General features: G+C 53.5%; 1 protein-coding gene across 1 annotated transcript; it reads right to left on the reverse strand.

Annotated features, from left to right (window-relative positions):
• Positions 1-395: 395 nt before the first annotated feature.
• Ramp3 (receptor activity modifying protein 3) lies at positions 396-7,357 on the reverse strand. Its single transcript, XM_004630354.2, has 3 exons — positions 7,252-7,357; positions 2,404-2,536; positions 396-1,055 (listed from the first exon to the last, which is right to left on the reverse strand). Exons 1-3 carry the CDS (start codon positions 7,301-7,303, stop codon positions 800-802), a joined length of 441 nt encoding a protein of 146 aa, XP_004630411.1. The 5' UTR covers positions 7,304-7,357; the 3' UTR covers positions 396-799.
• Between the last annotated feature and the right edge of the window lie 9,351 nt (positions 7,358-16,708).

Genomic DNA, 16,708 nt, shown 5'->3' on the forward strand with positions numbered 1-16,708 from the left:
CTTCCAGAGACTTTAAATGGCTTATTCTTTGTTATGGTTTGCACCTAACATTGAGAAGCCACACGGGCCCTCCCAGCACTCTGGGACACTCATGCATCCCCATCTCAGGACCAGCATGTGCCCACCCCACAGGACCGAGCCAGGTACTGCACTCCCCAAAGTCCCAGGTGGCCTCAAAGAGGACATGGAGGAGCAAGACAGGGCTGCAACCACAGGCAAAGCCCTCTCCTGTGGGACAACGCTTCCCTGAGTGCCAGTTCTCTCAGTCTCTGAATGTGACATCTTGGAGCTCTGGGGCCTCTGGGACTCCCCACTTATCACATGGATATAGCAGACTCTTCAGTCCCCAAGAGCAGCAACTCACTCTGCCTACCCTGAAATAAAACAAGGCACGGTGAAGGTATGGACACAGACTCTTTACTCAGAGAAAGGACAGCTGGCAGCAGACACAGCGCAGGACCACAGGCTCTCAAGTACCCCAGGAAGGAGGCCCTGTGAGGGGCTGGCTTCCCTATGCCAGCCCAGGCAGTGAGGGAGCAGAGAGGCAGATCGCTCGGGGCTCGGGGGCTCCTGGCCCGTCCTTCACCCAGGGCCCTCGCCCACCCTCTCCAGCACAGGGACCACAAGGCTCAGCAGCAGACGGTGTGAGATGCAATGCTTGGCACACAAGCTCTGACACGAGGGCAAGCATGAAGTCCCAGCCAGCTGCCACCAGGGACAGCGCCAACCTGGGAAGAAGGGTATCAGCCTTGACGATGATGGCAATGACGTTGAGAGCTCCAGCAGGCCCGGCCCGCGCTCACAGCAACTGGTCCGCCCGTTTGCTGCGCCACACCACCAAGCCAGCCATGGCCACGGTCAGCAGGACGGGCACCGCGATCAGCGGGATGAGCACCTCATCGGGCGGGTCCTCCCAGTGGGCCCTGTTCACCGTGCAGTTGGAGAAGAACTGCCGGTGAACACCGGTGATGAAGCCCTGGGCCAGTGGGTTGGGCCAGTAGCAGCCCACGACGATGGTCTCCTCCTCGGTACAGTTGGTAAAGCTCTCATAGAACCTGCAGAGGCAGAAGGTGACTCCTCATCAGGCAAGAGGACAGGCAGGGCACGCTGTGGGCCCGAGCCCCCAGCTACCTACTGGGAACATGACCTTGGAAGTCATGTCCACACTCCTGGCCACGTGGGTGTCCTACCCTATCTGCGACGGTGACTTCGAGAGCACGATCTCCCAGAATGCCCTGCATGACCAGGGCCAAAGGCACATGGGGACCTGGTGATGGCCACTTGTCCCTCCAGGGGGTCACAATCCAGGGACACTCTAAGGACCTGAGAGGAGGGTCTTTCTGAGGCCAGGTTTCTTCCAAACATCTCAGTTGGTCTGCTCTTGTGGGCCAGGTGGAAGGGAGATCAGAGCTGGAAGCCCCAATGCCCCCCTTTCTCTGACTCCCACGGGGAGATTGCCTCCCTTGGGGGGCGGTCCCCTGTTTATGATCACAGCAGGACCTCCAGTATTGGCCTTGTCTGCCCAGAAGTGGCCTTGGATGGTTCTCGAGGCTGCCAAGGTCGCCAGCTGCCGGAGCTCAGAGCTCGGCCATGCATCTCTGAGGACCTCGCCATGCCTGGCTGGGCCAGCTTGTAGAGGTGGTGAGCTCCCTATCCCTTGGGATCATGAGGCAGGGCCTTAGCCCCCACCTAAGATGCTTGCCAGGCACCTGGGGGACACCTGCCAAGAGCCAGCAGCTCCTGGGCTGTCCTGGGAAGGGGTGGCTGACCCAGAAGGAAAAGCTTCCTGCGTGGAGCTTCTCACCGGCACACTCCACAGCCTGTACTCCCCAAGGCTGGAAGAGGGCAGGGACACAGCAGCCAGCCCAGGGCCCTCTTGTCCACCTGCCGGCAGGGTCCCATGCCTCTGAGCTGTCTGAGGCTGGCAGTCAGCAGACACCAAGACACAGGTCAGACACACCTGTCCTGCCCAGGTGACCTGGGTGAGCAGAGCTGGAAGCACAGGACTCTGGACTCTGGACTCCAGACCCGGGACTGCTCCTGGGTCCCTGCATGTGCCAAGGCCTGAGGGCACCTTGGCAGCCGGACCTGAAGCAAACCCCTCCCTCACTCATTTGTTCCACAGAGCCGCAGACCTCATGGCCCACCCACCTTCTCCTATCAGCAGATCTGAGGCTGGGGAGCCTCTGGGCACCCACAAAAAAGCTTTGGCGTGGGAAGCCAATGAGGGCAGCCACACGCTGTGACCCTCCATGTCTCCAAGTCCTTGCTGCCCAGGATGGCCCTCACAACAACTATCCCCAGAGCTCTGAGTAAGGCCCAGACGGACCCTGAGGAAGACCCAGAAGACAGGTAGAGTGTGGGCAGCAGGGCGGGCAGTGTGGCGGGCAGCAGGGCACTCACACGATGAACTGGGACAGGTCGCACCACTTCCAGACGGCCACATCGCGCATCCTCTCAGCAAAGGTCTTCCCGCACCGGGGCAGCCTCTCCAGCATCCGGGTCTCATTGCAGCCACACACGTGGGCACAGGCGTCTGTGGAAGGGACAGTCAGGAGGTGGCCAGGGCGCCTCTGCAAGCAGGACCTCAGCAATACCTCTGGCTGATGTCCCCTCGCAGGCCCACAGGTCCTCCCTCATCCCAACCCTCCTGTACCCCCGGGGACAGGACAGATCTGCCTCTTCACCACCCAGTGACACAGAGACCTGGCGTCATCAAGACCCCGGGCCAGTGTCCTTGCGAGGGTGGGAGCGGAACAGTTGGCACTGTCCAGCAGGGCTCATCAACACTGGGCCCCTTGGCACCAGAGCGCAGCCCACTGGGAACCCTCACAGCCACTGCAAGGTGCGTACCCTTCCCTCCACAGAAACAAGGCCACTGAGGCCACATCACATACTCAACACCCCACAAGTTCTCAGTGGCAGCCTGGACCCTGACACCTGCTCACAGCCCACATCTTCTGACAGCTGCCACCTGCAGCTGGTATAAAAAGATGTCTTGGGCCAGCCAAATAGCTCAGTGGATTAAAGTGCCTGCAAGTAGGTACAGGGGTCAGGGGTTTGATCCCTGGCCTACCATGCTGGCCCCACTTCTGAGGCACTCTGAGCCAGCAATTGAGACTAGGCATAGTGGCGTGTGCCTGTAATCCTGTAGGCGGATCACTACAAGTCTGATCTAGTAGTGAGACCCTGAACACCTTGTAGTCCCTTCCCTAAAATACAAAAAAAGAAAAAGAAAAAGAAAGGTAGTAAAAAAGACTTATTTTTTCTTTTTTCATTTTCCTTGCAGTAGCAGGCATTAAACCCAGGGCCTTCACACCACGCTGCAGCCCCTTTTTTATTTTAAGACAGGGTCTCACTCAGTTGCCCAAGCTGGGCTCAAACGTGCAGTCCTGCCTCAATCTCCCAGAGTGCTGGGAGGACAGGTGTGCACCACCACATCCAGCCAAGTACAGGATTTTTTTGAAGCATATAGAAGCCTCACTATACAGGCATAGAGGAGACAAGTAGATCTACATCTATGTCCAGGCATTAGGCAGAAACATGGACCTACTTTCTACTGAAAACCCGAGACAAAATGCAAAGAATGAAATCACCAAATCATCAAGACGACAATGGCAAGGAACTTACAAGCCACAGACTAGATAGACAGGAGCCCAGAGCCAGGGGTCTGCCGGGGGCATCAAAAAGCAGATGACATTAAAGCCCCCATGAAAGGTACTGGGTAAATGGACATTCAACCAGAGATGACCACACCCTTAGCAGCAGGAGGACACGCAGGTGGACACAGGCAGGGCGGAGGACCTGCGAGTCACAGTGCAGGCTGGCCTGCAGCCAAGTTCACCTGACCTGGCTCTCCAAAGAAACCCAAATTGTATCCGGGCTCAAAATGAGGGTGGACGAGCCCAGCAGAGGCAGAGCCGAGCGCCACCTGCAGGCAGGTACCAGGACTGCAGCCCTCGTGAAAACTCCCTATCCACACACTTCATGGCCAAGGAATACGGGTGCCTCACCACACTCGGAGCCAGCGGCTGGTGTGCAACGTACAACTGAGCACCAGTCACCCACCAGCTGCCTGCTCAGGGCACAACCCTAAGAAGGCTTGCTTTCCAATCAGTGCCACTCCTCCCCGGTGGCCTGTCAGACTATCTGCGCTCAAGAGTACCAGAGAGGTCCTAAGCTCTGGCAAGGATGGTTGCAAAAGAACAAACTCTAGGCATCTGATCTGAGGGCCCTGGTTGGCCACACCTCCCCTGATGGCAGGAGGGCAGCCCTGGTCCATGTGGGACACACAGCGTGAGTGACGCAGGTACAGGCCCCAACCCCAAGAGGTATCTGTCATCGTAGAGGTCCCATCTCCCCATCTCCCCATGTGATACATCTGACACATCTTCACATTAACTGTGATATTCCTAAACAGCACCCTGGGACAAGGTCCTGTAAGTCCCAGACACACACACACACACACACACACACACACACACCCCGCACTAGAACCATTACTTCCTCTGAGCCCTTGGCCTCCCATGCAGGTAGCTGACCCACAGTAACACTGATGCCCTCCACCCCATTGTCAGGGAGGACCCTCTGCCATGGCTACCGAAAGAGGACCGGCGACCCCTCACGACAAGCCTGTCATGCTGAGCCCTGCATCCCTAGGCACCTCCCCAAAACCTGGAATTTGTGTCCCCCAGAATTTCTGTGTCCCCAGTGCCTTGAATCCTGCATCCCCAGTGCGGCGACAGCCTGCCCAGGCAGTGGTGGCTGTGCCATTGGGGCCACACACCAGGTCTTGTGTGCAGCGTTCCTGACCAAGGGGCTGTGATGATGCCCGAGGCTGGTGCAGGGCACACGCTGTGGAACTAGCCAGGTAACAGCAACAGGGTGAAGAAGACACAGCCCCAGAACACCAGACAGTGGTTGGTCACGGCCACCCAAGCTTCTGGCTGCATCTGTGACGTTCTTAGGAACTGAATCGAAATAGAAAGCCATTTTGGCTAGTTCTGCCAGGAAACAAAGAACAAACAGGCGTGCCTGTCTTTTTGTCCTCGGGACTTCCACATACTCGGAGATGATAAACATCCATCCAAATGCATGCCAAATATCCATTCTCAAAAGATCTTCAGTGACTGTCACATCAACATGAAACCCAAGTGCCTCATTCTTCTGGAAGGAAAAGAACAGCCACCAGACCCAGCACGATGGGTCCCTGCCGTGGGCCACAGTGGGTCCCTTCCCCCTGTGCAATTCCCCTCCTTGGCCCTCTGCCTCAGTTTCCTTATGTGTAAAATGACAAATACGGCCAGACAATCTACAAGGCAACTTCAGTGCTAAAAACCCATGGCCCTGCACTTGACAAGCCACTGACTTCTGGACTCTAGGTCCCCAGAGCTACTCGCCAGTCTGTCTTGCCTTTGATCCCACTGGTGACCAACAGGACAACAACATCAGTGATCAGTGTTACCACAGGTGGCCCAGTGGCAGGGCACCACTACTTCCACTCATGGTCAAAATGATGGCATCTTTTCACACTCAGGGCACCCATGCAGGGGGTGCTGTGCACAAGCCCTTGAGCAGCACACCTGCCACACACATATGCCAACTTACCCATGAGCCCTTTCTCCCCACAGTCCCATGCCCAGTGACATGTGGTAGGGATGGAGCAAAGTCAATCACATTGACCATCACAGCAGCCCTCCACAGATGGCTAGAGCTGCACCTACACTACAGTCGGGGAAATTGAGGCAGGAGGCTGTATCTTGCTGATCTTAAGATCCCGGGGATTCTCACTCAGACCAAATGATCCAGGCAAGACCTGGGCCCACTGACAGCTTCTTACTGAGTGGACACCTGCTGGAGTCAACACACACACACACACACACACACACACACACACACCCTCCTGGGTAGGAACTGGTCCTCAGGGCTGGTCAGGAGGAACCACTGCTATTGACCCCGCAGCAGCCAGACCCCCATTTTACAGGCTGGGGACCCACAGCACAGATGGCCACCATTCCTGGGAGCTGGGCAGCTTAGCTCTTCCTTTTCCAGAGGGCAGACCCAGTTCAATGCTGCTCTGCAAACTGCATGTGACGGTGAGCTTCTATGACTCTTGCTCTGGCCAAGCCAACCCAAGCAGGTCTGTGGGAGACTGCAGCTGACCCCTACTAGAGAGCTCAGATCCTGAGTGGGGGAACAATGAGGACCACAAAACGGGACAAGGAGATGGCCGCAGCGGCTGTGTGGACAATGCAGCAACAGGAGGAGGGTTCTCTGCAGCTTCTGCCTGTGGTCCTTCCCTCCCCCACGCTGGGGCAGTCATGGGAGTGCCAGCACCTTCAGCAGGGACCCAAGCTCTTCAGCCATGAAGGAGCCACAGCCTGTCAAAGGGACCTTTATAGGAGGCGCTTGCTGCAGTGATTTCTGCTTCAGTCATGCGTCCTAAAAACCCTCCCCACCTGAAACATGACGTAAAGCTGCGCTCTGCCCAGGAAAACATGACGTAAAGTCAAGCTCCTCCAGAGGCCCACGCAAAGGAAGGGGTGTCACCACCAAGTACAGCCCAGCTTTCCTGCCTTGTTTACTGAATCCCAAGTCTTTAGAGCTGAGGAAGAAACTGCATGCACAAGCTTGCAGCCAGGGAGGCTGGGGCCGGCAGAGAACCCATCCTGCAGGACCACAGCACAGTGGCCCCGAAGGACAGACCCTGAGTCTCTGATACCCAGCCAGAGGCTCTCCATCACCAGGACAGAGCCCAGAACCGGCCAGGACCTGGCGTCCGGCAACCCCCAGCCCTTGGCAAGCTAGCTCCTGTAAAAGCCCTTACACACACGCCGCACACACAAGTACACACGTCCACATACATGAGCACGTGTGCGCATCCACGCAGCCTCTTATTCTTGGATTTTCAAACAAGCTTTTCCCGTTTTGGGAACAATGTTTCTCCCTCAGGGCTCAGAAAGCCCAAGGCCACCCACTCCGGGGTGCCCCCCACCGACGCCTGCGCAGTGTGCACGTGCTCCTGGCCAGGACTGAGCGCTCAGCCCTCCTCAGACCGCTCCCCGGGGAGGGATGGGACCGCAGACCCCGGGCTTCCGCGGCAGACACGCATCCTCGCAGCCACTGCAATCCCTGCTTTCCCTTCCGCTCCCCGGCCCGGGGTGGCCAAGGACCGCATCACCGCGCGCCCCTCCCCAGCTCAGGGGAAGGCGCGGACAGGGCTCGCGGAGCTCCGGGCCGACGCCCCCTTACCGCAGAGCAGCAGCAGCCAGAACAGCTGGGGCCGCCCAGACCGCATCTCCATGGCTCGGCGGTCTGCGAGTCTAAGGGCGTGCGGTGCAGAGATGGGACGGGAGAGGGGAGGTGCCTGGCTAAGCCACGCCCTAACGCGCCCATCCTTCCGTCCCGCCCTAGCCACGCCCCAATACCTCCAGGCCACGCCCCCAGCTCTTGAGATGGTCTTGCCGCGCTAGTTCCGATCCCGGAGCAGCTTGGCAGTTCCCGGCCGCCCCCGCAGCTTGGCAGGTCCCGGCCGCCCCGGCGGCGGGGCGCGCGCTCTGGAGTCTGAGCCGGGAGTGGGAGTGGGGAGTGGACTGGAAGCCTACAGCAGTCGGATGCGGAGGCTGCAACAGGCTGCGGACAGACTGGGTGCGGACTTCAGAGTCAGACCAGATGAGAGCCAGCTGCGGGAGGAACTCTGCGTTCAGTCCTCAGTGCCACAAAAGGAAATATATATATATATCAGTCGTCCTCCCTTCTGCCCGAGAGGATGGGGGACGGGGTCAAGGTGACCGATGGCGCCATTACCCAAGCCTTCCACACCTGGATCAGGATCACGGGACAGGCTGACCCAGCCACCTGTGCCAACAGCAGGAGATCCAGGACCAGTTGTCACCCCATGTCCCAGGGGGCAACACACCTGGAGAAGCAGAGGCCAGGCTCTACAGACAGCTCGAGAGCCAGATCCAGGAGAAGGGGTTCCCGGGGCGGGAAGGGCAGACAGCACCATGAAGGCCCCGCCCACCAGGGACTGTGGCTCACTTCTCCAGGATAGGAGGACAAACACCAGGGCCAGTCGGCCCTGCTCTGTCTTAGGGACCCCAGCACAGAGGCCCACCAAGCACACTGAGGGCCTCACCTGTGTCCCAGGGGCTCCTGCCACAGGGCAGTAAGGCCAGACCCATGCCAACGTGGGCCCCTCATCTTCCAAGCTGGGGGCCACCCCACCGATCCCAACCCCCTCACAGCCTCCACCTGCTCCGCCCCCCCTTGTTTGTCCTCCTGTCCTCCCATTTTGCACCACAAAGGACACAGGTGAGGATCTGGGAGCCCAGATGGCACTGCCAGCAGGAAGAGAGCACCTTGGCAGAGGAGCTGACCTTGGGGAGGGCCAAGGTCATCATTGGTTCACACTGCTCCCCCATCCAGAGCTCAACTCCCAGCCTCCGCCTGGGCCGGGATGTCTGGTCACTGTGACCCTGAAATACAGCAGAACCGAGTTCTGGGAATGCAGAGGCCAGGACTCAGAGATCATGGGGTGGGGGGGCAGCTTTCTGCCTGCTGAAATCCTGGTTTAGGGCAGTGCTGAGTAATGTTAGGCCAGACTACCCCACCCCTGGGCCAGGCCTGCCTCTCAGGACAAGCCCTGCTCCCCCAGGACTGTGTTGTGTGAGTTTTCTGGACTTGGGGCAAATAGGGCAGTGACCCTGGGTAGAGAGCTGGGAAGTCGACTCAGATCACTGCGCACTCCTTGTCTCTCCTGATCAGGCCCCACTGTTAAATTATTCTGTAACTCTTCTTACTCTTAAATAATTGGGAAAGAATTTTTTTTTCATTTGTGTATTTGATACAGGGTCTCACTACACAGATCAGACTCATGGTGATCCTCCTGTTTTCACCCTCCACAACGCTGGGATCACAGGTGTGTGCCACCATGCAGGCTCAGCACGCCCCAGGGATGGGACCAGCACAGCACGTGGGACCACCTGGTCCCTGCGCTTGCCAAAGCAGGCACTCAGTCTGCTGAGCTATCTGGCCAACCCCCTGTCTGTTCTGATACAGGGTCTCATGAAGGTGTCCAGGCTGGCCTTGAACTTGCTCGCCATCATCCTGCCTCAGCTCCCCAGAGTACCGGGATGTGTGTGCAACTTTTCTAACACCAAGACAGTGTGATCAAGCATCGTACTTCAACCAGGGCCTCTCTGCAGTGGCATGTCTTCCTGGTGTCCACAAGTCCACTCCCCATCCAGCCAGCTGAGGCTTCTTGACTCTGCCCCTTCTGCAGTTAGAATTTTGAAAAGTTCCTGAAGGCATGACTCCCCCTGCTGGACAGACATGGAAATAACCTCAGCTTATCCTCAAGGTTGAGGGTTTCACCAGTTCCAGACTAAAGGTGGAATGGGGGACACTGCAGAAAGGGTCCCTCTAAACCCCCGATGTTTCCCACCCACCTCCAGCTCAAAGCATAACTCTCTGTCTCTTTTTGCAAGAAAACATTGTCCGTAACTGATGCATAGTAATTGCACATTTTATGAGGTACCGTGTCATTCCATACATGTACACACTGTGTAATGATTTCAGCATACCTAACAACTTTGTTGTGAACATCCCTTATCTACTCTGCTAGATATTTTGATATCTGATTAATATGTAATATTAATATTTATATTTAATATTTGATATTTAATTGCTGTTGATGATAATCACCCTGTAGTACTATAGAGCATTTCAAGTTATCCCTCCTAGCTGGATGTAGTGGCCCACACCTATAATCCCAGCAGCCTGGGTGGCTGAGGCAGGAGAATCACAAGTTCAAGTCCAGCATGGGCAACTTAACGATTTAGTGAGACAGAAATTTTTTTAAAGGCCCGGATGTACCTGAACAGAAAGTCCTGGATTCAGTTCCCAGTACCACAGAATGCAGTATCTCTCCAATCCAAATGCACCTTGAAAACCATTAACCATCCTCTCTGGTGCCTGCTATTCTATTCTCCTTTTTAGATCAACATTCTAGCTTCCACATCTAAAGGAAAACATGTAGTATTTGTCTTTCTGTGCCTGACTTATTTTACCTGACAGAATGTCCCCCATTTCCATCCGGGGTGCCCCAAGTGGTAGCACTGCGTTCTTTCTGTGAATGAGCAGTATTTGCTTACTGCTTTGCCTTGTGTCTAGATGCGAAAGCCTCCTGTGGCCATAGGTGGGTGGATCTACAGGGCATGATGCTGGGATTAAGTGTGTGATGCTGACACATAGGGTGTGCAGTCACTAAATTCAGCCACTAGTTGGTCTGGCCTAGTTCTGAGCATGGATAAGGGCAAGGCCTGCCCTGGGTGTGAGTGCTACCTGCAGGAGGTGTGTAGCTGGTTGGAATACAAGAAACAGAAAGGGCTGCTGCCATCACTTGTCGCTCGCTACTCCTTTGCTGCTTTGCTGCCTTGTGCCTGCCATGAGCTGTTTCTCCTTGTGACACCCCTCTGCCATGCCACCCCACCTTGGGGCCAGCCAACTATGAGCTGAAACCTCTACAGACTGTGAGCTTCAGTATACCTTGCCTCCTTTCACTATGGGTATTGGGCGTTTTGTTTCAGCAATGAGAAAAGTAGCTAAGACACCTTCCTGCATGTGCCACGTTCTTCATTATCCGCTCATCCACTGATGGATGTTTATCTTTGGTGGTGGTGGTGTTGGCGGCGGTGGTAGTGGTGGTTTGTGGTACTGGGGGTTAACTCAGGCCCTACATAAAATAGGCAAGTGTCTTAGTTACTCTTCTCTCGTTGCTGGGACAAATACCCGACACTCAAAATGAAGGAAGGAAAGGTTTATTTAGCTCACAGTTACTGGAGGTTTCAGTCCATACTCAGCTGGGTCCAACGCAGAGCAGCACAGGGCAGAAAGCAACCTTTCATGGCGGTGGCAAAGAGTAAGAGAGCAAGGGAGAAGTAGCAGCAGCTCAAGCCGCTGGCTTCTCTTCCCACCTTACATTGTAATGCAAATTACCTGCCCCAGGGTAGGGGAAGTACTCACACCTATAGGTACTTCCCAGTATTTACCCACCTATGGGTAATCCCAGCAGTACTAAGACCCATAATCCCAGCCTTGGATCACACATAATCCCAGGGGATTATGAGTTAACACAAACTCTAGAAGTCCTCACCCCATGACTGCATGAGGCTTTGGGGGGACAACTAGACACAAACCATAACAGCAAGTGTTTGTTCTGTTACTCGGCTACACCTCAGCTCTCCCTATCTTGACCCCTGGGACTAGTGCTGCAGTAAGCATGGAAGTGTAGATGTCTCTTCAACACAGTAATTTCAGTTCTTTTAAATAGAAACTCATGAGGGGTTCGCTGTTCGCTAGGTCATAGAGAAGTCATCCTTCTAGTTTCTAAAGAGTCTCCACTTACTGTTTTTCATGATGGCTTCACTAATTTACATTCCCACCAACCCGGTATGAGACTTTGCCTGTCTCTGCATCCTCTTCTGCATTTATTATCTTTTATCCTTTTTATAAGAACCTTTCTAGGGCTGGTGAGATGGCTCAGTGGTCTAAAGCACCTACTTAGAACAAACTAAGCTAAGCAAAGCACAGGGACCGCGGTTCAATCCCCCAGCACCACATGCCAGCCAGCCCCGCCCCCTGGTGGGCTGAGCTGGCCACACACACACACACACACAATAAATAAATAAACATAAATATTTAAAAAAAAGAACCTTTCTAACTGAGGTGAGATTAGAATATGCAAGAGTACATAAATGTATAACACGGCATAAACCATTATACGTTTACTCAACATTAAGTTCCCAACCCCATGCCTATAAGCAAGTACTATAAACTAAGACATTAACACATTTAAATCTAATTACAAATTAAAATATGAATACTGTACTCCAAAAAAACTTTTGATCTTATATAAGACATCCATTCTGTTATCAGACAGTAGCACATCAAATCAAGAAAGTCCTTCTCAATATGTCTATCGCCCTCCAATAGCAGTCGCTTAATCTACCATCCTCCGTGAAACCTTCAGCCCACCAGACAGGTGTCCCTCCTCTCGCTCCAGGCCCATAACAGGCGGGTTTCTAGACTTGAAACTTAAACAGGCATCTGGCTCTTACTTCAGGGCCATAAACTCTAAACTTACCCACTCATTCCTCTTAGATAAGACGTCTCGATGAACTAAGGACTTGTCAGCCCGTGACCACACACAGCTGTGGCTTCATGCATTCGGTAGCTTTTGAATTTTGGTGATGCTGACTCACCATCGCCATCCAGGCATGGTCTCAGTCAATTCAACTGTAGGCTGGAGAGATAGCTTGGTGGTCAAAGCACCTGCCTGGCAAGCACAAGGACATGGGTTCGATCCCCACTACCACATTGCCATGCCAGTCCTGGAACCCTGGATGCACTGTGCCAGCCATGGAAACCAGGCATGGTGATGCACGCCTATAATTCCAGTGCTGGGGAGGCTGAAACAGGAGGATCACTATGAGTCCAAGCTGCATAGTGAGACCCTATACCAAATACATAAATAAATTAAAAACAAAATTCAATTGTAGCTGAACTTATGAATGAGTATTCTTACTTTGCATATTATAATTTCTATAATGATTTCTTTTAATGCTAGAAGGGCATAACTTGAATTTGCACACAGGCACACATACCCACACTTATGCATTGTAGGTGTGATTTGCATTCCCCTAATATTTAATAATATTGTTCTCTGCATACACTTTTTTTTTTTTTTTTAGGAACCGGGGATTGAACTCAGGCCCTTGCACTTGCCAGGGAAGTGCTTATTCTACTGAGCCATTTCCCCGCCCCCTTCATATACTTTTTGGCTATCTTTGTTAACCTTGTCTAAGAAATGCCTGTCTCAGTTACTTCCTCATTGCTGGAACAAAAGGCCTGACAAGTTAAAGGGAGAGAGAGGTCTGTTTGGGTTCACAATTTGTAGAGGTCTCAGCTCACAGTAAGCAGGCTCCACAGGAGGGCAGCATGGTGGTGGACTGTCAAGAGGGGCAACAGCCAGTGGCCAGGCAGGCGGAAGGGAGCAGCAGCCCGCCTTCTTCCTGTCTCCTTGTATTCCATCCAGGCTACAAGCCTATTGGTTGGTGCCACCCACTCTTAGGGTGGGGTTTCCTCTGAGTAAATCCATTCAGCCACACCCAGGACCACACTAATTCAATGAAGGGCATAACACTGTTATGACACCCTTGGCCTAGCAGCAGGGACCCACGACCCAGCCACCTCTCCAAAGCCCCACCTGTGACCTCATGAGGCTTGGAGAGGACATATAAATGTACACCACAGTAACATCTACCAGGTCACTTGTCCATTTTTTTCTAGTGCTTTCATGGTTTAGGGTCTTGCATTATTCAAGTCTTAAATCCATTTTGAGTTGATTTTTTTGTATATGAGGAGAGATGGGGTCTTGTTTCTTTCTCTTTCCTGTCCATAACTAGTTTTTCTTGCACCATTTACTGAAGAAGGTGTTCTTTTATCCATTGTAGGTTTTGGTTTTGGTTTTGGTTCTGGTTTCGGTTTCGGTTTTGGTTTTGGTTTTGGTTTTGGCTTTGGTTTTGATTTTTGTACTGTCAAGACGGGGGTCTCTCTCTGTAATCCAGGCTGGTGTTGAACTCGTGGCAACCCTCCTGCTTCAGCTTCCCGAGTGCTGGGATCTCAGGTGCGCACCACCATGCTTCCCACCATTGCATTCTCGCTATGGATGTCAAAGTTAAAGGAGGAAGGTTTATTTAGCTCCCAGTTTGAAGAGGCGTCAGTCTCCTCAAACAGGCAGCTGGCTCCAAGGCAGGGTGGCGTGGCAGAGTGGCACCGCAGGGGACAGACAGTTTGTGGTGGGGAGAAAGTAGCACAATAAGCAAGGGACAAGCAAGAAGAGGCAAGCCTCTTTCTGTCCCTGTGTCTTACCCAGGCTACCCGCCCTTAGTCCCAGAAGCACACACGCCAGATCCAGCCACCTCCAAAAAGCCCCATCGATGACTGCAAGAGACTTTGGGGGACATCTAGACACAGCCATGACCACATTGCTTCCGTTCCTGGTTTTTTGAGGGCTTTTATCACGAAGAGATGCTAAATTCTATCAAATACTTTTTCTGCATGTATTGAAATAACTGTATGGTTTTTTATCTTTCATTCTGCTGATGTGTTTCATTTATCAATCTGCATATATAGTGAATGATCCTTCCATCCTAGAATACATCCCACCTGACCTTGGTGTGGGATCTTTTCTATGTATTGTTGGATATTGGGATACTGGTAAGCAGTTTTCTCTTCTTTTATTATGTCCCTGTCTGGTTTCAGAGTAATGCTGACCTCATAACGTGTTCCCCCCCTTCCCACAATTTGAAATCATTTGAAAAGAATTTATGTTAGTTTATCTTCAAAACTTTCGTAAAATTCAGCAGCAAATCCATCCAGTGCTGAGCTTTTGTTCGTTGGACGTTTTAGTACTGACGAAGCACCGTCACCTGTTACTGGTCAGTTCTGGCTTTCTGGGTCTTTGCAGTTTAGTTTTAGCAGGTCCTCTGGACCCACAATCAACACAGCATCCCTTTCCCTCCTGGCCTGTAAGGTTTCTAGTTAGAAATCTGCGGTGATCTAGTGAAATATTCCTGTCATGAGACTTGAATTTTTCTCTTCCAACCTTTAGAATTCCCTCTCTCTTGCCCCTGGAAAGGCCAGACGTAATTCTGTATTCTTATTCCTTGCTGCATGTGTCAGAGCAAGGAGCCCATGGCACGCGTGTGGATTGCCGAACACAAGGCCAACGTGTGCGGTGAGATTGTGCACTGACGTGTGCATGCATGTAGGGGTCGAGGGTTTCTAGCAGCTATGACACCTACACGTGAGGGGTATGCACACATCATGAGCTGCGGGATGTGTGCATGTGTGTGCTATATGGGTGTGAATAAGTGGGTGGGTGTTGGCTGTCATACACATAACATGTGCATATGTGTAACGTGTGCTGTGTTAAAGTCGTATGTGTCAGGCTGAGTGTATTGCATGAGGTGTGTGTGAGTGTGTTTTCAGGAAGACCTCACTGGCCTCAAACTGGACAAAACAAGCCTGACGTTCTCCCAGAATATTCCCTCCCCTCCCCCACCACGCGGCCTGACCCGTAGCTGGCTAACCCCACTCACTGAGTGATGCGTGCTAAGGGTCAGAAGTGTCTGCGCCCTGGGCACACCCTTTGCTTCTTTGATCCTCAGTGAGCCCCAAATTAAATGCAACAATAAAAACATCTGTTCTGAATTGGTGGTATAGGTGCAGCGCCAGGAATTTCCTGCCTCAGAGGGAGCCACAGGGAAAGGAGTGCGCTTTGGGCCCTGAGGCTTGAAGTGCAGGATACTCCAACTTTTCTTAAATATCTTTTGGTGCAAGAATACAGAGAGGGCTGGAGGGATAGCTCAGTAGCATAAGCACCTGCCTGGCAAGCACAAGGTCCTGAGTTCAATCCCTGGTACCACGTGCTGTGCCAGCCCTGAAACTTGGCTTGGTGATGCATGCCTGTAATCGCAGCGCTGGGGCAGCTGAGACAGGCGATTCACTACAAGTCTGAACTGTGTAGTGAGACCCTGTATCAAAATTTAAAAATGTTTTAAAAGAGCACAGAGGGCTATAAACAGTGGTAATAGCTCCTAGACATGAGATTGATGGGCTTCATTGTTTTGCATCAAAGGGAAGAAGCAAGTGAGGAAGCTTCCTGCCACTGCTACTGCGCTTGGGCAGAGTGTGCTGCTACTGGGATGGGCCTTCTATCAGGGAGGGAAGTCATAGCTGGGGACCAAATTGGGCTGACCCACTGAGGCCAGGTGTTTTCAGGTGCAACACTACCATCTCCCCAGAGCCAGGGTGGGGGGAGAGGCGGGAAGGCTCTCCCATGTGACACTGGTGCAAAAACCCCTCCTCCTGAGGACAGCAGCCGAGCCACAGCGTCACATCCATGGCCCAACACTTCTGGATGTTGCGGGAAGCAGGGTGCCGAGAAGGCTGTGCACATGAAGGACTCTGAGCCAGAAAGGCGCAGAAGGCAAAGTGGCCGGAAGGCAGCTTGTCAGAGCAGGGAGTCTGCAACTGCAGCAGGCCTGGGCGCGGCAGGTGTGCTCACTGAATGCTCCACAGGCATGGGTGGGGACAGGTGACCGAGCAAGTCCTGCTGCTGCTGCTGCTGCTGCTGGCCTGTGGGCATAGTGGGCAGCTGCTCCTCCGAGGTAGCAAGGAGCCACTAGCCTGAGATCCCATGTCACGGGCTGTCAGGTGGACCAGCTAGGCATTCGTCACAAGACATGTGAACAGGACACTCCACGTTGGTCACCATGGCCACAGGGTGTGCAGCTCTACTCAGAGATGCCTTCTGCTGGAGTCAGGGCCGTTCTGCCGGACCAGCTTGGAGGTGACAGTGGGAGGAAGGGGGCGTGAACGCAGCGTGTGTGTTCTGCGGTGCCCTGTGGGCTTTGTGGGCTGGGTATCAAGGAGAAGCAAGAGGCCCCTCACCGCCACAACCCACTGGGAGAGCCTGCGCCCCCGTCCGCACGGTGGGGCTCGACAGGCTGGGTGTTATGGTCTGTGTCAGTCCCCCAAAAGGCCCCCAGCTTGGTGCTAATGGGAGGTAGCGAAACCTTCATGAAGCAGGACCTATTGGCCGGCCTCTGGGTCACTGTGTGTGACGGTTAATCTTGACATT

Source organism: Octodon degus, unplaced genomic scaffold (assembly GCF_000260255.1).
Source record: "Octodon degus isolate 3935 unplaced genomic scaffold, OctDeg1.0 scaffold00035, whole genome shotgun sequence".
In the NCBI taxonomy this organism is placed as follows: domain Eukaryota; kingdom Metazoa; phylum Chordata; class Mammalia; order Rodentia; family Octodontidae; genus Octodon; species Octodon degus.

Excerpts from the sequence above, each read along its gene's own strand:
- Ramp3 (XM_004630354.2), bottom strand. The coding sequence starts at position 7,303 with ATGGAGATGCGGTCTGGGCGGCCCCAGCTGTTCTGGCTGCTGCTGCTC. Across the intron at positions 2,537-7,251 it reads CTGGCTGCTGCTGCTCTGCG|ACGCCTGTGCCCACGTGTGT; the intron begins GTAAGGGGGCGT and ends TCCCTTCCACAG. Across the intron at positions 1,056-2,403 it reads GACCTGTCCCAGTTCATCGT|GTTCTATGAGAGCTTTACCA; the intron begins GTGAGTGCCCTG and ends CTGCCTCTGCAG.